General features: G+C 35.1%; 3 protein-coding genes across 6 annotated transcripts; 1 reads left to right on the forward strand and 2 right to left on the reverse strand.

Annotated features, from left to right (window-relative positions):
* Positions 1-693: 693 nt before the first annotated feature.
* Positions 694-10,434, reverse strand: LOC131014788 (pullulanase 1, chloroplastic). Of its 4 annotated transcripts, XR_009098319.1 has the most exons (29): positions 10,170-10,432; positions 9,249-9,384; positions 9,119-9,171; positions 8,850-8,958; positions 8,357-8,493; positions 8,046-8,245; positions 7,817-7,966; positions 7,259-7,319; positions 6,850-6,970; positions 5,921-6,011; positions 5,705-5,798; positions 5,513-5,608; positions 5,070-5,210; positions 4,872-4,922; positions 4,369-4,439; positions 4,143-4,235; positions 3,669-3,759; positions 3,444-3,515; positions 3,098-3,154; positions 2,732-2,800; positions 2,519-2,575; positions 2,362-2,436; positions 2,096-2,184; positions 1,841-1,918; positions 1,568-1,706; positions 1,328-1,437; positions 1,145-1,244; positions 892-1,061; positions 694-798 (listed from the first exon to the last, which is right to left on the reverse strand). XR_009098319.1 is itself a non-coding variant. In XM_057942876.1 (28 exons), the coding sequence occupies exons 1-28, from the start codon at positions 10,395-10,397 to the stop codon at positions 951-953; spliced, it is 2,880 nt and encodes a 959-aa protein (XP_057798859.1). In that variant the 5' UTR covers positions 10,398-10,434; the 3' UTR covers positions 717-950. The 4 variants fall into 4 exon arrangements, 3 of the variants coding, with proteins under 3 accessions (XP_057798859.1, XP_057798858.1, XP_057798860.1); XM_057942876.1 differs by having other exon boundaries at positions 717-1,061; positions 10,170-10,434; XM_057942875.1 differs by having other exon boundaries at positions 717-1,244; positions 10,170-10,434.
* A 3,028-nt stretch (positions 10,435-13,462) lies between these two features.
* Positions 13,463-14,667, reverse strand: LOC131014789 (uncharacterized). The gene has a single exon (XM_057942878.1). It carries the CDS (start codon positions 14,516-14,518, stop codon positions 13,565-13,567), a length of 954 nt encoding a protein of 317 aa, XP_057798861.1. The 5' UTR covers positions 14,519-14,667; the 3' UTR covers positions 13,463-13,564.
* Positions 14,668-19,728: 5,061 nt separating this feature from the next.
* Positions 19,729-20,448, forward strand: LOC131019067 (uncharacterized). Its single transcript, XM_057947747.1, has one exon. The coding sequence runs from the start codon at positions 19,729-19,731 to the stop codon at positions 20,446-20,448; it is 720 nt and encodes a 239-aa protein (XP_057803730.1).
* Positions 20,449-21,095: the final 647 nt, after the last annotated feature.

The following is a 21,095-nucleotide window of genomic DNA, read 5'->3' on the forward strand; positions in this document are numbered from 1 at the left end:
CGAATGGCTAAAAATGGTTCTCCGTTCTTTTTTTATTTATGGTTCTTTCCTGAACCTCTCCCTATATATATATATATATATATATATATATATATATATATATAGGGAGAGGTTCAAATAAGAACCACTAAATAAAATTAGAACAGAGAACCATTTTAAACCATTCGATCATCAAGATCTACGGTGGATGCATCATCTTGGTGGATGAATGCAGATCATGGGTTCGAATCCTGAAGGGAGCAAAAAATTTATTATTTTCGGATGCATTAAATTTAATAGCGAATGCATTAATTTATATAGTAGATACATTGATTTTAATGGTTCTTATGTTCTCACGATAAGTGTGGTTCTCACTATAACCGCACCCTATATATGTATTATATATACAATGATGCATCTTTTACATAATTATGTTATTATTAATGGTGATTACTTCAACATTTTCGAATGTACTATACATAATAGATCGCTATGTTAAAATTCAGAGCATATAATATCTAAAATTAGATTCAATATACAACAAGAAAATGACTCCATATGTATGATAGAGTTGAAATTGAGTACAAATAGAATGAAGGATTTAGACTACCATTTCTTGTAACACCACTTTCTATGTTTCTCCCGATATTCAATTTATTAATATTGTTGTACCATAGAAGCCATACATTTCTAAACAACCATAAAAAATGTTCATTTTTATTTCACCCGTACTCGGGTTTTGGTAATTATTATTAAAATATTGACTGAACCAGTTTGATCCAATATTGATGAGGTCGAATCCATGTTCCAAAATATCTCCTATTTCACATACAGATGAAAAAAGAAAAGTTAGAAATGTCTACAACACATGAATCATCAATGCAAATTTAGAGGCATCTTTGAGGTACATACAAAACCAAGCATTGGATTTGATAACACTGTGAGCCTCTTGACATGTAGTGTCTGGTCTCTCAGGTCGCTCGATGTTCAACGAAAACGGCAGTCGTCCGAAGGGGTATTCTGAAAGATCCGGAGGGCGAGTCATATGTCGACTCATTGACAACATGATCACTTGAATCCACCTGGACAAGATCACAGCATTACACAAGCGCAGATGACTGTACATGTGTGTGAAAAGTGGTGAAAGAAGAGGGCAGATAGGAACCTGTATTGGGTGTAGTTGTAGAGCTTTTCCCCTTAGAGATGGGCTGGTAAACGTGACATCCGTAGGGCACGCGTTGATTAGAACAACGATGTATGAGTAGCTGCAAGCATAGTTCATACATATGTTTCATACAGTTGGCATAAGTTTAAATATTTTGTTTACAAAACTTTTGGCTTTACTAACATGGGATCTAATTGAGAAAGTCCAGGAACTCCCGCGTGGCCATCCTCGAGGCTCATGACAATCACACCGGGGACTGATGATGAACCCGTGTTATGAAATCGTACTCTTTTCTGAATGAAGTCAAACTTAAATGAGTGCACTGACCGGAGTCTTAGTTCTAGAATCTTGATGATAAGAAATGAGGAATCTATCTTCTAATTTCAAAGAAAGAAATGCACAAAAAGTTAACTTTCTAATAACCTGGATTGAATTTGCTGTATGCAGACGGAAAAGTGGGGAAGAGTATCTGATTTTAATAAGGCTACAAAAGTTGTCAAGCGCTGCAATGATGTGATTTCTTTGAGGCTTGAATGCTGGATCTGCCAGTCTGATTTTCATTCTGTGGAAGACAGGAAAATATGTCAAATCGGAGAAGAGAAATATATCGCATAGTGATATAGAACTTCAATACTAAAAATTAATTGATCCAATGCTAATAGTTACCAATACAGGATTAAGAGAAATTATGCTTACAGTGGCCAATTTCGCTCGTTCTTTTCTTTTGGAGGAAGGCCAACACCCCAGTTATTAGAGTTGTAGCTGAAATCTAACCTGAATGAAGAATTTGGAGAGTTGTAGGGTTTCCAAGAATTTACAACTTGAAAGAAGTCAACTTATTGCGCCTTATCGGCAACTCTAGTAAGCTATAGTTCCATCAATTATTCGATGCTTTTGCTGAATCTAACAGTAGCGCTACGATTTGTATGTAATTAAGTACCTCCAACTTACCTGTTGAACCAATCGCCTGAATTATATGAGTCACGATCTAATGATTTTGAACGCAGAATTTCATCGCCAGCATGAAAGAAAGGTATTCCCTACAAATAATGAAATAAGTACACTTAAATACATGTTTAGAGGAAATTCCATAACTTACTGAGAAAAATCAAGTTTTTAACTATACCATTTTCAGTTATGACAATGGAGGTAAACAAAATTCTCGATCCAACGTGAAATATTAAGGCACTGTTAATATAGTAACTCAAAGTCAAAACCTGGGAAAGTGCTACGATGCTGGTTGCCAAATGGTTCATCCTACATCTTGCATCCAAAGAGATGTTTACGGGAGTCTATACATAATAAGAATAGCATTAATTAAATACTATGCATCAGCAGGATTTACGGTGCAAACAGTGAAAGAGAGAGGGTTACCTTCAAACTGACAATGTCGAACAACGTCTCATTATCATGAGCAGAGACATAATTAACCTAATTCCATAAGATTTAACAATAGTCAAAGATATGAGCTGCTTAGTATCCAATAAGGGCACTGGCATACATAAGACTTTTAAAGACTGACAGAAAGCTTGCATATTGAGCAACTGCCCTTTATAAATAGATTTTCTGTAGAATGGCAGCCCTTACTGTTTCTATGGGGGATGAAGCATATGCAACAGGTACACCATCATGCATTGAAACTTCACATCCTTTAACCTGCTTGGAGGGAAGAGATAAAGAAACCATGATCTTATATAGATTATGGCAACATGTTGGCAGATCTGACATATTCTTGATAATAAAGCACCACTGATTTTAGCAATAAATTTTCTGTGTGATTTTCGTGAAGTTCATAGTTTATGTAAGAGAAGGTGTTCCTGCCATACTTCTTAAGAGGCAATTTTGTTAATATTCTTATAATAAAGCTTCGAAATTACTGGAAATATTGGGATTGTATCTGGCTTATATATAAATAAAAATTGACGGAGCGATAGTTTATGAGAATGTGTTTACCTCCTGTTCCTCATGGTTGGTAAGAACATAATCCTTCAGGTTAGCAGCCATCCCAACCTACCTTGCAGAAAGATGATGCTGGATGAGTTACAAAATAATTTTTAGCAGAAGAATATGAGTACTAACATTATCATTCCCTTGAAGCCCATCTGACACGAGGAATATGACTAAGCTAAGAAAGTGCAAGCTACTGTCACAGTCCTAAAAAAATTGAATACCAAAAGGTTGCCATTTTTCCAATCATAATCGATTTCAACTAGGAATCTAGACCACAGTTTGTTAATGAATTAATTTGTTACGTAATAATTCCTGAAAATCTTATAGTAGTATATAATGTTCAAAGTACCTGAATGTGATCCTTAGATACAGCAAGCATATGTTTCACTGTAGATTTGCTTCCATGGTCATGATCGTTGGGCTGAAGAAGTAGAAGATTAGTACAGAAGATACTTAAGAAAAGGTTTGTTGGCAACTTTTGATGAGAAGAATGAGGAGTGAGTAAAATTATTATTGAATTGAGAAAGATAACTGCTAGATAATTGGAGGTCAATGGACTCCAAAATGGGATTACCTCAACCGACAAACCTGTTGCAAAACCTTGTTGAAGTAGAGGTCCAAAAGGAGATCCACCAAGCACTGCATCCCGAATCCGGTCATTGAAGCTGAAGTCATGTTTCACAGTTATTTGTTTGTCTAGACACAATTCAAATTCCAACTCAGGTATATATTATTGTATCTGCCTCTTTTATTGTTGAAAACATCAGCATAAGTTCTGTATAGCTATGATCCTTCTCTTAATAGAGGATTATATCAGGAATCAGCATATCTGGTTAAGGTAGCATCAGTTGAACAAATAAGGTTCCAAGAGTACCATTGACCGGAAAAATCTCTTGGAGACCATTTTATGTGCTCCATTTATGACGTAAAAGAGTGATATAGGAAGTAATAATTCACATATGATTCACGATCTTCTTGTTAGGGAATTTTTAGTTTAAGAAATTGATGTTAACATCCGTAACTCTACATGGCAAGTAAGAAATTGTACCTTCCAATTCCAGTTCCACAAATGTTGAATTGGGATGCATTTACGCCACGCCCATTTTCAGCCACCTCCCCAAAGTTCCATCCTTCACCATATCTAATCATGAAACAGGCTACTGCGATTAGTTATACTATTATAAACTTACAAATCATAGAATACTACATTAGAGCACAATGATGAAGGAAGTACGAAAGAAAAAAAGAATAAAAAACAATTCAGTCCATCATACATGTAGATGCTAGAGCCTTCTACTCCATCATTTTCTTTCGTTAAATTTTGAAGCATACTTCTAGCCTTTACCTGCAGGCAATAAGCAGGTTCAAAACTTTAAAAAGAAGAAGAAGAGGAGGAGGAAGAAGACAACATCTTTCATTATTATTAACTTCCTTCAGATTAAATCAACAACTAGCACATATCTCAATAAAAATAAATGAATTCCACTACACTATAGAAATCCAGATAAATAGCCTATTGACAGCCGCTACTTTACTTTTCTATTTTTTCACATGAAAATCAATCACCATATTGAAATACTAGCAAATATTTTAGCAGTATAAATATCTCACAAGATTTTGAATGCATAAACAGTGCACAGCTAGCAAACATGTGTTTCTGAGTTTGTTTATCATGGAATAGTTAGAAATCCTTGATATCTTGTGAAAAATTGTGGCCTGGAATGAATGTTAAAGCAAAGTTTCACAAGAGAAAACATTTCGTGAATGCAGCCCATACCATTGTACGCTTCATTATATGACCCATGAGGTCAAAACGAAATCCATCAACCTGCAATACAGATAATCAGAGATATTCATATGGGCCATATCAAAATAAATTTTAATAGGCACAACTAACCATGTCTATGAGTCCATAATAAGATCCTTAAATTAATGAATGATTCTTGCAGTATGAGAGAGTCAATTGAAATAGCACCTTGTAATTTGTAGCCCAGTGCAACAGATCATCGATAATCAACCGTTCAACCATGTAATGTTCACTAGCTGTATTGTTTGCACATGTACTATGCTCGATGAAGCCATCAAGATTCCTTCGGATGTAGTAACCTGGAACAATCTGCAATTAACTTCGTGTTACGCATATAGATGAGCACCTATCATGTGATGGTGGAATTTGGCAAAACTTTGCATGGCCATCAATTGAATAGAGAGAGCAGGACTTTGGTACAATGAAACATCATAACTAGTCAAGACATATGAGGCAAGAAAATCAGGAACCAACATTTCAGTACATATGATAAAATAATTATTACATCACGAAGGTCAGCAACATTAGAATGTCCAGTTAACTCATCCTTCACAATGATACCAAAACTATTATCTGTCAAACAAAAATATTCATAATTCATAAAACACGACCTTGTCTAAGACAGAGTTCTCGTCATAGGGACCATTTGCATGCAAATGGTTGTAAACAACATCGAGTACGACACGAACACCAATGAGGTTTAGAGCCTGCAATAAAATACATCATCTTTAATATACCTCCAAGAAACACCAGTCCCAGTTGAATGAGGGTATGCTGAGTCCACTAGTCAAGCAAACACGTACCTGCACCATCTTGCGGAACTCGAATATGCGGAAGGACCCATTAGGATTACTAGCATAGCTTCCTTTGGGGACACCCCAGACAACAGGATTATAGCTTTTCAGGCACAATTTGGAAGGGCGCCCAGATAAAGACATTTAGCAAATTAAATCAGTCTTGAAACATATAAGGAACACATAAAATTACTTTTAGGTTATCTTTAGGAGACAAAATCTTACCCCCAATTATACCCATCTGCATCCTGGATAGCTGTGATGCAAGCCTGTTGTTTATCCGAGTCAGGTGGAAATGATTCAAGAATCTGAGAATCTGTGTATGGCCTTGTGTCATTCACCGCAAAACCAAATAACATAAAGGAAATATGCTCATACAGCAGAAGGGAGGGTGTTATGGAAGATAAGGTGAAATAAAATCACAAAAATAGTCAAGCAAAAGCCAACAAGTTATTTAAGTTCGAATCCTAGATATATGACATTCAGCACAATTTATCAACATATAAAACTGGTATTTAGATAAAGAAAAGAAATGGAAAGATTGAACAAATAACTCCAAAATAGGATGTTAAACAAAACCACGCTGTGAAATTTATGGTGTTACTTGAATCTTTTCTTCTCTTCATCAGAAGTAGGTTTTGTAAAGGCATCACAACCAGATCAAGTGGCCGTCGCCATATAGAGACTGTCTACTAAACAATGTCCCCCACTAGCTCTGCAGAGTCCCACAATTCTTTACATTTTGGTCTCTTTAAACTAATTGTTATAGAGTAAACTTGGTTTAAGATACATTCATCCTTTTTTTTTTGTGTCCATATACTCCTTGACAGTCTTTATAGGATTATTTAAAGCCCCCAGTAATAAAGCGAGTGATTATACTGGTTTGTGTATCATGCTTATACGGAAGGGGCACGGAGTCAGGGACACAGTAATTTCTAAGATGTTGTACAGAACTGCAAGTATAAGCCAGATACTATGAAAGATGAAACTACACATGTTAGGACCTTAGATTTTTGTGTCCGGATTTTAATATCCTTCAATTGATGCCCATATGCGCAGTAACAAATGATGGAAGGAAGGAAATGATTACTTACAATCGAATTGAGAGAAAAACTATCGAGATGGAACAAAGCAGCATGAATAATAATCTGTACCTACAATCTGCCATTTTGTCTTATCGTCATCAACTCCAGCAAAGTGGTAGGTAGGAAGCAGATGAACATGTGTGATACCAGCATTTGATAACTTTTTAAGATGAAGCATTCCAGCTGAATCCTTCAAGCAATAACAAACTCTAATGAAATAGGATATCATAAGTCACATTCAGCCATAAGTACTTCAAATATTTTATCATTCTGCATTGGTTAGCATCGTGATTTTTTTCTCTTTAGCTTTCCTTTGGTAAAGTATAGTCTTAAAATATGAACTAACTGCAATGAGACTGACCAATTGCATTGAGATTTAAGCCCTTGATTAATAATTAATAAAGAGAAAAGAAAAAAGAAGAAGAAGATGCTGATGGAAGAGATTAGTCAAGCACAAGAAAATGGTTACGAAGATTACAGGGCAAGTAAAGGCGAGGTAGCCACCACGACACTCAGAGGGAACAGTATCATCACTGGCACTGCAATAAAAAGTTCACAGAAGACGCCAGTAGCGCACATTAACAAGTCAGTGTCTATGTTGCTTTTGATATACAACTTGCTCAAAGTAATAGCAAAAAAGAATCATTGCTAAATAAAAGAAAGGGCAAAAAGGTTAACTGGTAATTACTAGAATTGGGACCATCGTCCCCTTAAAAGGCCTTATAAGGGGAGAGGGTACTCCAAACCTATGTATTGGAGACATGATTATTACCAAGTCGATGTGAGACAGGCAAGGTGGCTTTAACAAGCCCATAGGGTACTCCAAACTTATAGTATATTGGAGACAAGATCATCACAAGGCGATGTGAGACATGCAATGTGGTTTTAACAGTAATCAACTTAGTTGACTCATATTTCTTATTATTACCAATAAATCTTCAAAAATGAATAATAAAATCCTTTCAGGCTTTAAAATTGTATGACCATATATCCTTCAACAACGACTTGAATAAGACAAGCTTGTTTCATGATTTACCTGAAGTCTCTTACATGCAACTCGTAGATACTGATATCGGAAAATGAAAGAAGATCTGGTTTTTCATCTACCAAACGATCCCACGATTCAGGTTTCAGAGCCTCAGAAGTAACATTGACAAACAGGGTTCGCCTTCCATCAGCTGACAGTCTACAGTTACAAAAGATACGGCCATGTGAAACCTAAAGTCTCGCCATTCTAACCATTTATGGATATATAATCAGCATACCCTCTTGCATATGGATCGTTTGCTATACATTTTGCAATTTGCAAGGTGCTAGGATGGTAGACATAGACTTCATAGACATAGTAACAGCCCTCCCAAGTTAATGGACCTTCAGCACTCCAAACACCATTTGATTCCTCAAGCTGGACAACTTCTAGAGGATCCCCACCTTCAGGTTCTCCATAAATAAGCACACTCACTTTCTTTTTATATCACAAAAGAAGAAAAAAAACTCAAGTGATAATATGAATGATCCATAGTGAGTATTGGAGCTGAGAAAAGATAACGAATACTAGGAATAACATTCCATTTACCTGTGCAGTGGGTGCCCAGAGATGCAGAGAAATAGATTCAGATGAAAAGGTTGCACCAAGAGGACCATCATAAGAGAATAGTTCATCTAGGATACCTGGTAACTGCAGACCGGTGATACAAGTGCATTCTTCACCAGCTGCATATAAAGTAGTGAATCAGGCATGTCTTGAAATCTTCTCAATTCATGAAAGAAAGATACTGAAATCAGCTAGTGTGCTTTAAGTTGCATTTTCATAATCCAAGTTGCAAAATCTATTGAGCGATCGGCAAGTCCTTGACAAGATTGAAAAGCTGAGAAAAGTACAGAGGATGTTACATAACAAACAATCTTTTGATCAACTAAGCAATCTGATTGGAATAAAATTATGATTTTAAAATATAGGATTACATCCTCAAAATTGCTTCCTAATTCCAGATGTACTGTTCTGTGGGGAACCACCAACAAGTCCCTCCATGAGATGATTAAATGGGGCACTGAAATATTTCACTTACAGCTTAATGCAGCAACAGCCAATTGGTATTTCAGTAAACTGTGGACATCGAGACCTGGAGGAACTTGGAATGGTTTGAAACCTTGGATATGAGGAAAATTTTTAATTACCTAACAACATAGAGAAATCAAATCAAGAAAAATAAACTTTGCATTAGACAGGGGATACATAAAAACTTATCTATTTTAATGGATCAAATAAGATAAGTTTGCTAAGCTGACATCCACACAGCCAAGGAATAGAAAAGTTTTCCGTTAGTAAGTGTCTCACATGTTCCGGAAGCCTTTCTTTACTCTGTTCGAGCTCAATCTTAACATCATACCCTGTTTACAGAAAGGATCTATGATAGTTTTCTAGTCAAAATAGGAATGGACAAGGAGGCATTATTAGTGAAGCTAACCTCTAATTTTCCCATTTACTACAGAGAGAGCGGCGTTTTTACTTCCATACAGACAACACGAACTATCTCCGACATCCATATTCCAGGCAATTGTATCCTTACCGACCCAAAATGCTCGAGAATGCAGCATGATGTCCTGCAATAATATATAAAAAACAAGAGCATTCACCAAAAAGGAATTAACATATGAAAAGAAAAGCCTTTTCGAGAGAGTGAAACAGATGTCATGCTCTAGTCTTGTCTTGTCTTGTCATTCCCCTTATCCCAGAGTTACAAAGAACTAGAATGTAAATACATGAGCTCAAAACCCTACTCCTTTACTCAATTGAAAATGCTTCTGTAGAAAACAATAAAATCAGTATAATTCAATTATTCCATTGAAATTGAAAGAATTCATTTCATGTGTGCTCCCCTTACTGGTGGCATGGAGGAGAATAAACACAATGTCACAAAACCAGGGGAAATAAATCAAGTAGGCAATGGATTTATGTAATGTTCTCTCTCATAAATCCCTCACTGTTGGTCCCCGTAGCCTGTGAGGACACACCAAAAAGCCTGTGTACCAATAGAGACTCAAGCAGCAGAGGACTACACACATATGTAGCTCCACTTATCCAACTGAAGCCCATTATTCCTCAGTTCGAAACCATGCTAATTATAATCAAACGGATTGCCAACACTCTTTGATTTGCACAAGAGAAGCAGTTGAATTATCCAGTTCCTTTTCCATGGGGACTCTCACTGAGATACACTTTACGAACTTCCACAATTCCCATACGCCCGCCACCATTTATTGCGCGTAATTCAGCTTTTTATATCTTATTATCCCAATTCCCACATCTACTAAATAAATCTATAAATTAATTCAAACAATGTGCTCAAATTAAATCCATTATATGCTGAAAAGAACAGAGGGGTTACCTGATCCTGAAGAGAAGAGGAGGAAGAAGTAGGGCCGTCATCAATGGCCATGGCTGAGGAACAGCGAAGTATAGGCGAAGCTCTGAGCTTGAGAATGCGGCGGGCTCCACCAGGTCGCCGCCGGGTCGGAATTGCCTGCGACGGGTGAGCGCGGAGGTGGTGACGTGGAGACCCGGAATTCGTGGAGGTGGACTGGAACTGAAGTGATGAACCATGATAAAGTGACATTTTCAAATTACAGTTGGAATTAGGCTGCACCTCAATTCGATTCACTTTTTTGCAATCAAATGCAAAATATCTCATTGTTTTTCTCGTATTAAAGTTTTAAAGATAATAATAGAAATTAAACTAGCTACAAAATTGTTGTGCAACCAAACAAAAGGTTCGACTTATACGAGCATAATACCATATCATAAGTTAACTAGTATTACTCCCGTGCGATGCACGGTGATTCCTACTTAATTAAAATAGTAAAAAAAATATTTTTTAAAATATTATGTTTAGATTATAAAATTCTATAGTATTATTTTATAAAATAGCTCTAATAACAATAATAACATTAAATGAAGATGACACCATCTTATAGTTGGAGGCTAATCAAATGAATGATGAGGATTTTGACAAAAACTTTTTATCTAACGATTATTATTATTTATTTAAAATTTTCATCAAAATATCTAGATATTTTTCTTTCAAATTTTCTATTAGTCTTGAAAGAGTTTTTGGAACTTTTAATTACTTTATACTAATTTGCATTTAACAACATATTTTTTTTAGGCATTAATTGACTGTAAATCCACAATGTATTAGTGAATTTTGGTATTTTTTCAACTATATACAGTTGTAATATAAATACATAAACTTTAGCCCATTTCAAAATTTGCCCTGAATTTTAAAAAAGATATGACAAAATTTAAAAAGATATGACAAATTTAAAGATGATATAATATATACACATCGTATTTAAATAACTTACACAAAACCTCCTGTACACCCGGGTGTACGGTACATCCAGAGTATTAGTATCATTTCGATAATATGATAGTGTCATTTCAATATAGTGTTAGAGTCATTTCGAGATAATGTTATTTATATAACATGATAGTGCCATTTGTAAAACAAATAATGTTAGTGTTAGTGTCATTTACATCCGGGTGTACATACCACCCGGGTGTACAAGTGACCACCTCAATAACTTATACAAAATTTCTACTGAAATATATACAGTACTAAAATATATACATATGTAGTTTGGCTCCCGTGCGAGAAATATTATTTTTTGATAATAAAATATTATTTTAAAGTATTATGTAGATTTAAAATTTTAATTTTTTATTAATGTTAAAAAATTTATGTTGTACAATATATGAGTAGGAAAATTTATTGCTCGTTCTTTCAAACAAAAATTATATATTGTTGATGTTGTTAGAGTAGGACGAGTAAGTGTTTAAAATGATGTCTTGTATTGGAACATCAAATGCTTTAAGTAATATATCCTCAAGGAGATGGGTACATGCATAATCATCATTATCACCACCACTTGTTACATCACTAATATCTACATTTACTAAATATTTTATTTACATTTACTGAACATGCGTGACCATTTTATACAAAAATATGTACTCCCTCCGTCCCAAACGAAATGTCCTCATTCTTTTGGGCACGCTTATTAAGGATGCATTATCTACCTAATCTAGTAGAATATTAAGGAAATTTCAATTTCTACTAGATTAGGTAGCATATAAGATTCAATGACATTTCACGGCATTATTTCAATTTCTACTAGATTAGGTAGATAATGCATCCTTAATAACCGTGCCCAAAAGAAGGAGGACATTTCGTTTGGGACGGAGGGAGTACTATATATTCCATTTTAAAAAATTATATATAATATAACTACTCTCTCCGTCCACGAAATGAGTACCCATTTGTGGACGGCACAGGTTTTAAGAAATGTATGGAGTGTAGTGTGAATAGTTTAAAGGTCCCACTTTTTGAGTGTATTAATTAAAGAGATGTGTGGAGTACACTTGCCAAAAAGGGAAATGGGTACTCATTTTGTGGACGGACGAAAAAGAAAATATGGGTACTCATTTCGTGGACGGAGGGAGTATTACCTATATCATATTTAAGAGATTAAAAATAACTAATCCAATAAATTATAGAGCTATGATTATGTTATAATTAATTTTTTGAAATTATAATTGATACACAATCATAATGTTTGATTAATCTTAAATTTTAAATGTTTTACATATGTTGATTAAATATTCAAGAAATAATAAATAAAGATCTTAAAGTACAATTTTAATCATAAATCTTATCAATATAAATATTTTAATAATATTATAATTATTTATTGAACAGTTTGTTTACATTTTATTCGTAAATATAAAATATTTAAAAGATAAAAAAATGAACTAATACTTTAATTGGGGCAATATGAAAAATTACAATAAAAAATATTCATATAATCTGAAGTAGACGAAATTAAAATTAAATAAAAAAGTTTATTTCTAAAAATAGTATAGTTATTTTGGCGGGAAAACATAACTTACTATTTATATAAGTGGTTGAGCTTTTATATATATATAGATAATAGCAATGAGACTTAGTTCAAATTGCAAAATTGAGGCACTCAAACATCCTTTTTTCTTTATAAGATGTATTGAGTTCTTTAGATCCTTAGCCTATGGAGACGGGAATATACAACATTTATTACTACAGTGTCATGAGTTTTACCCATAGTCTATAAAGTATAAACTTATTTGTAGTAGTAGTTGTTTATTTTTAAAACAAAATTATGAATATTTAAATTCAAATCTCAATTTACAAAGCTCATTTATGCTTGAACGGTTTCTGAGACTCGAATTGTTCAATTTTAAAATTCAAACAATAATAATGAGTCAAGTTTGAACTTCCGATACTCTGATTGATTTGGTTTGATTGCACACTATCATAAGAAAATTGAAAAATATGCAAACACAAAATGAAAAGAGAAAACTATGCTATTTTCTGACCAAACAAATATTTTAGTTGACCTAAACAATGATTAAGAGCTCTGGGTTGAAGCACAAGCACTGCATTTTTCTCGAGAAAAATATATTCTCGTGGAAATCCGATTGCAAAAGAATTTCCCATTCAACATATCTTCAAGTTGTGATCTTGCACCGCTACACAACAAATAAATTAATAAACCAAAAAATCCATGCACACTCATTTATATGGAGTAGTTTATACTCATGCCATGCAGTAGAGGAAAAAAAAATGCTGGAAATGATCAAAAAGTTCTTTTGTAACAAAGTAGGTCGTCTATATAACTTGTAATAATAATAAAAAAAAATCCCTAGGCTCCTCCTAATTCCTAAATGTAGATGGAGATAAAAAAGAATCTAAACTGATATTTGATTGGTGATGGGTAACTCGGTGTGATCGACGTCGGAGATGGGATCCATAGCCGTGTGGGCTAGCCTAACGAGGCTAGCCGTGGCAAGCATGGCCTTGGCATTCATGTCGTGCTGTGCCCTAGCGTTCATGCACTGGCAGGCGGCGAAGGCGGCCTGAAAGAGGTCGTAGTTCTTGGCGGGGCGGAAGAGGCAGTGCCCTAATATTCTAAGAATGGGCTGCATGAGCTCCCAGGGGAGGTTGATCCGGCCGCGGCGGCCGTCGGGGTCGTGGCCGGACCACATCCGGCAGAAGTCGCAGAAGTCGAGCTTGGAGCCGACGGGGATGAGGGAGATCCGGCTGTAGTAGAGCTCGAGGGCGACGCCGACGATTTTGGCGCGGCGCGTGGAGCGCACGGTGCCGTGGGGCTCGAGGCTCGGGGTGATGACGGCGAGGTGGAGCTCCGTGGAGGCGTTCTTGGCGGGGGGCTGCTTGGCCTCGTGGTAGACGCTGGGGTGGCCGAGGTCGGGGATGCTGACGGTGGCGGCCTGGCCGTTGCGGGCGGCGGTCTCGTGCGCGTAGATGGCGAGGAGGACGGACTCGAAGCCCGGGAGGGGCTTGTTGAGGGCGGCGCGCGTGAGGTACACGCCCGCCAGGATGGGGAGGAAGCGGAGGACCACCAGCTGGAGGCTGGGGTCGGCGGAGTGGAACGTGTCGTAGAGCCACGCGCACAGGTTGTCGTTCACGGCGCCGGAGTCGGGGCGGCGGAGGAGGGTGGAGATCTGGGTCGCCACGTCGGGGTCCTGGAGGAGGGAGGTGGCGGGGGTCTCCGACGACGACAGGTGCGGGGGGAAGTACCGGAGGATGGCCCCCAGAGACTCCACGGCCGCGCGTCCCTTGCTGAAGGGGTCGCCCCATTTGATGCGGCCTTTGCCGCCGCCTTTTTCAGGTGAATCACCCATCGCGTCCTAACAAATGCTTCAAATTCAACTCCTCTATTTCCTTTTTGTTTTGTTTTTTAAAGGGAGGATATTTAGGAGGAAAAATGGATCTCAACTAATTGCTCATTTGTAGATAGTACTACTAAATTAGGGATTGAGAATGATGAAATGAAAAATCATTCTTATTTTGTTATTTAAAAACTTATTTAGTTCACCCGATCTTGATTCATGGATAGTTAGATAGACTTTTGCTTTTTTAATAACTACCCCACAATAATTTATAAAATGCCGAAACAAAAATTAGATCGAAATTGGTAAATTCATTAGAGCATGCGTAGTGGAAAGTCCGATTTGGGATCACCATTTAAGAATCACCCTTCATAGTGGGAGAGTCTCCACCTTGACTTTTAAATCTAGTTTTTCATTTTGTATTTAGTTTTAATGTTGTTTATAATTTAAAAATACTATTAAAATAATTTTTATTTCTATTTTATCTTTATATTAAATGTATTTGTAGATTAAAAATAATAATTAAAAGTGAAATGAAAACTTAGAATTAAAACTATATAAAAGTTACAAAAGGTTGACATTGTATTGAATTTCACATTGAAAAATATATGATTATCTACAATGTGTAGTACACTATAAATACTAAAATATTTATAAAATTATATTCGGTTAAAATTAAAATTAAAATTAAAATTTTAAAATAATTTTCATAAAAAAAATTAAATAGAAAAAATAATAGTATTTTTTTTATTTAAAGGGCGGTACAATGCACGTTCTCTTTAAAAATGAATTCTGCACTAGGAGCGGACCTAATGCGGAGGGGGGGTGTTGGGGGGTGCGTAAGCACCCGGTGAGAGCCAGGCTCCGCACCCCCACTACAGATACTCTTAGACCTTTACAATATTCTCATCATGGTCATATTTTGGTGTGGACTTTTTTGCTTTACCTGAAATTATAATGAGTTCTTGAGGGTAGTGAGAAATTACTTTTAATCCCTTTGAATCCTAGAGACTACTTATACGCATTATTGTAGTACGTACTCTGAAATGTATTGTATGATTCATGTCGAAGTGAAATTTAAAATTCAAAACCTTACAACCAGAAAAAATATGCCTCAATTATAATTTATGCCTTTCTTAGACAAAATATAATCACATACATGAAAAGTTGTACATCGTACTAGAAAAAAGATCTGAAGATGGTAGCTAATATATAATTTTCCAATAATTGATCGAGACGACTTACATATATATATATTTTTTGAAAACAACTTACATATAATTTTGAAAAAACTATAGATCTTCACAACCTTACGACAAGAAAAAGTATGCCTCAAATATAATTTGTGGCCTTCATAGAAAAACTATAAATTTAAATATCCTCAGATTAATTCATGAAAAGCGGTACATCATACTGGATAAAAGATGTGAAGATGGTAACTAGAAGTAGTAAATAATTTCCCAACACTTAGAAAAATACACATTTTTTTCATAGTGTATTGGAATATTTTATCAATGACAGAAGTACAATTTGATTGGCAAATTACCACGAATATGTTTTCTTCAAATCTCGTACATATTGAGTGTGTCCAAAGTAAATACCATCACTCTTTGCAGCCCACACGTTTAAGCGAAGATTAGTTTCTAAATTATGTGTAAAAACATCAAAAGCCTTCTCCTTCTGACCCCACCAGAAATGACAAAAAAATAAAGTAGTGCCAAATGCATTCGGGCAAAAACTCCAGTGAAAATTTTGACCTGCGGTGAGATTGTGAAACCCTAAATCATCATCTTTAGATGCACAATGCACAGTTAACTGTGTAGAATGTTTTGGGAGTAGATTTACTACAGCAACTTTAAACTTTTGAATCTCCAAGACGCAGCCATGAGAAAATGGCTGGAAAGTGTTTGTTATTACAAAAAGAACGAAAATAAATTTGGACATGTAGAAATTCATCTTATTAAAAATTTGTGAGATGATTGAATAGTTCATCGTATTAATTTCTTTATATAGGTCAAACTGAAGCAATATTTCAATGAGATTGCTGTAATTATAGAGGGTACCTATCTAAATATATTACTCATATTATAGAGATTCATTGGTATATATAGTTGACTGATTATTAATTAAAAGAAGAAAACAAAATTAAGGCAGTAGACCAAATGACGTAATATTCAATAAAGTGTTAATCAATAATGAGTTAGAAATTGATGAAATTGGTGTAACACGACAGGATACAATGTGAATTACAAATATCGATTGCCATAATCATTTTCCAAAAAATATATATAGGTCTTTTATTTTCTTCATATGTATTTGACTCTAAATTAATCATGCATATATAATCTGCATAATATATATATATATCACATTCAACTTGCATTAATCTTAGAATTTTATATATAATAGATCATTCACATTGTTATCAAGTTATTCTCGATTAGATCCACAAAAATATTTGAATAAGAATAAATAATAAGAAGAGAAGAATGTAATTAATGCATAAACCTTTCATATGATAAATTACAGTACTAAATAAAGAAATTTAAAGGTCGCGCCACAGGAAACTCTAATCTAAGACCTTTGACCTTAGGCATTAATCCTTCCCGTTTGACCAACACACGCACACTCATAAACCTTTCATATGAAGATGTAGGATTAGTAAAAAAAATTATGTCTAAAATCACCCCAAAAATGGCATCTAGTTTAAAGGTAATATATATAGGAATGAGGTAAAATAAAAATTTAATTTAAAATAAACATAAATTAAGAACTATTTTTTATTTTTAGATTATAAGGCCTTGTTTGGTAGGTAAGATAATACATATATGGACTATACGTACCTATTGTTTGATAGTTAGTTTCCTACTGTAAGGGCCCGAGACAGTGCAAAGGCTCGATAGAAATTCATTGTTCCTTTTTAGACAAGAGATCGGATTTTTCCGTTTTTCGTTTTTTTGATTTTTTTTTTCGTTTACAGTTTAAAATTTTTGTTTTCCATTTTCGTTTTCTGATTTTTTTTTTCTTTCTAAGTTGTGTTTGTGATTTAATGTGTGTTTTGAAACTGTGTTTTCAGGCAGTGTGTTCTTGTGAGTAGAGTTGGCAAAATTCGCCCGATCCGATCTGTTTGGGTTTAGAATTGGGTTGAGCTCGATAAATTAGAGGCTCAAAGAAATTCAAATTTTTTTAGTCTAAAATATACAAATCTTGTATTATCTACAATATATATCTTAACTTAAATTATCTTGTCATATCATAACATACCTACCAAATGAGCCCTAAAAATATAATGGATGCATTATTTTGTTGGATGAATTCATATATTTTCACAACAAATTTTTATTTGAATGAATACATTTCAACCCTTCAATCATCAACACCTACGGTAGATACATCATCTTAGGGATGAGTACATCGCCTGAGTTTGAATCATGAAGGGAACATAAATTTTATATTTTTCGAGTGCATTAATTTTAACAGTGAATACATATTATTTTCACATTCTCATAAAAAAATTAAGATCATTATAATCACATCAAATATTGAATCGTGAAGGGAGCACAAATTTTAATTTTGTGAAAATCGACAAAGATTGGGTTAATAGTTGGTATTTTTTTGTTTATTTTTAATTTAAAAGAGGAATAAGGTTGACTTCACTATTTGAATCATAATAATACAAATAGGAGGCGTTTGGTTTGAGTGGTGAGATATGATTGATAATATAATTCATCTTAATCAAGTGTTTGATTTGTATAATTGGGCCCGTGATTGATAACTCGGCCCGCATCTAATTATCCAAGCGATTATTTATCAACCTAAAATTGAATGAATTATTTAATCACCCCTCCAATTCTATCAATCTTATCTATCTGTCGTACCAAATGCCTCCATATATAGTGTATAAATGTGACGCTCAAGGCAGGAGTAAGGAGTGATCGCCGGTGCACAAGGCATAGACAAAGAGCGGCTCCTATAAGTGTTTCGAAGCGGAGGGGTGCATGAACGAACCGAAACACACCAGAAAGAATGAGATTATGAGAAGATGCAGGTATGAGACTGCTTATTCGAGGTGAGCTTAAATGATTTGATAGATGCTACTCATATTAACAAGATGCATCTTCTTTTCTGGTGCCTACATGGAAGAAACTTTAAGGTTAAGCGTGCTTGGCTTGGAGCAAATTTCAGAATGGTTGACACCCTGGGAAGTTTCTCGGGGAGCATGCGAGTGAGAACATAACACGCTAGAAAAGACTTGTGTTGGTCTGTGGGGACAACCGTCAAATCTAGAGCTGGGCTGTTACAATAAATGATCCTAATTAATTATTATTATTATTATTATTATTATTATTATTATTATTATTAATTATTATTATATTATTATTAATTATTATTATTATTATTATTATTATTATATTATTATTAATATTATTATTATTATCTTATTATTATTATATTAATTAATTATTATTATTATTCTTATTATTATTATTATTATTATTATTATTTAGTATATAGGTATTATTATTATTATTTATTATTATATTATTATGATTCTTATTATTATATATTATATTTATATTAGGTATTATTATGTATTATTATTATTATATTTTATTATTATTATTATTATATTATTATTATTATTACTACAAACCGTTGTAGCCGTGCTATATATTGGATATAAGAATGGGATATGTCGATTGGTCCTTCTTTTTGCAATATGTTTTAAAAGTTAACCAATATTTGGGCGACTGAGAAGATATTAAGATTCTTTATTCTTAATTTTTTTTTTAAAATTTTAATACATAATAAAAAATTAAAAAGATTTTTTAATACTGTGAAAGTGCTATGTACACTTCTCCATTGCTTTTCCCTAGTAGGTTAGAAGTAATTCTGGCAGGGCGAATAACTCTGGTCAAAGCGGTCCTACAAGCTATTCCTCTTTATCAGCTCTCGTTTGCTTTTATGCCAAAAACCATTGGGAATTCTCTTGTTTCTATTCTTTGTAAATTCTTGTGGGGTGGAGGGGGAAGCTCGAGATCTATTGCGTGGGTTAAATGGAGTGTCTTATGTACCAACAAAGATGTGGGAGGGTTGGGCTTTCGGAATCTAGATTGGTTTAATTGTGCATTAGTGGCAAAGTGGTCGTGGAGATTTCTTCGGGGGGGAGGGGGGGAGGAGCTTTGGGTTAGGGTGGTGAGGTCCATCCATGGGGAGGTTGAATGGGGGGGAACGAGGGTTGTTGTGTAAGGGAGGGATGGATGAAGGGAGGGAGGGGGGGAGGGTGGTGGCTGAAAGTTCTTGATGTCGGGGGAGTGCGGCTGGGGGGGTGGTTCTTTGAGAATTTATCACGTCATGTGGGGAATGGTAGGGATACGAAACTTTGGGTTGACAGGTGGGTGGGAGGAAAACCTTTGAGATTTGTTTTCCCTAGACTCTTCCAGCTCTGTGAAAATAAGAATGTGTCTATTGAAGAGTCGGGAAGGTGGGAGAATGGGAGTTGGTCGTGGGAGCTCAAGTGGAGAAGGGAGTTGTTTGAATGGGAGAAATGGTTGGTTAATGACTTGATTGTGATTATTTCTGATGGTTTTTCTTGTTCAGGAAATAGCGATGAGTGGAGATGGAAAGCGACTAAGAATGGGAAGTTCACGACTAAATCGGCTTATCAAATCATTGCGGCAAGCAGAGGCGAAACACAATCAAACCAACTTTCACATGATGTGTTAGCAAAGGTTTGGGAAGCGCCGGCTCCACACAAGGTGAAGGTGACAGCATGGAGGTGCTTGAGAAATAGAGTTGCAACTTGTTACAATCTTTTCAAGAGGCACGTTGATCTTTCGGTCGAAGAAGCTTGGTGCAACTCCTGTATTTTGAGAGAGGCGACAACAGACCATCTATTCCTTACATGCGCGAAAATTGATCTGATCTGGGGTGCTATTTAAAAATGGATTGGTATCAGCACGGCAAGACCAAAAGGAGTGGTTCAGCATTTCTTGTTGTTCAGCCATCTAGGAAGAGGTAAGAGAAGCAGAAAAATTCTCAAGGCGTTATGGATGTGTACTGTTTGGCTTATCTGGAAGAAAAGAAATGAGAGTAGATTTGATGGAAAGGTTTGGGAGGTGAAAAATCTGGTTTTGGAAGCGAAAGGAAGACTTTGGAGCTGGATTAAATCTTTCAATTTGCTTGTGGTTGATTGTAGTTTCCAGACATGGTGTTCTCCGTTTTTTTCTCTTTCTTCTTGTATTGACTTTTAGGTACTTCTGGTACTAGCTTTAAATTTAATGGTTTTTCCTTTCTGATTAAAAAAAAGGATTAGAAGTATTCCAGTTACGTGCCTTGGTAATTTACTATAATTTTTTTGGCTAATGGTATTTAATACTCTTTGTCATTCAAATACTAATGAAATTGGTGTTGATTCAAATGTGATCGTTAATTATAATGATAACTGAATGATCACAGTTGAACCAACACCGATTTCATTAGTATTTGAATGACAAAGAGTATTAAATAGTAAATGCGAAAATTACATAGTTCAAATCGTTTCTTCATTATCAAAATAATTTGATTTCTTATCAATTCGGATTTGATG

The sequence above is a fragment of the Salvia miltiorrhiza genome, chromosome 3 (genome assembly GCF_028751815.1).
Source record: "Salvia miltiorrhiza cultivar Shanhuang (shh) chromosome 3, IMPLAD_Smil_shh, whole genome shotgun sequence".
Taxonomy (NCBI): domain Eukaryota; kingdom Viridiplantae; phylum Streptophyta; class Magnoliopsida; order Lamiales; family Lamiaceae; genus Salvia; species Salvia miltiorrhiza.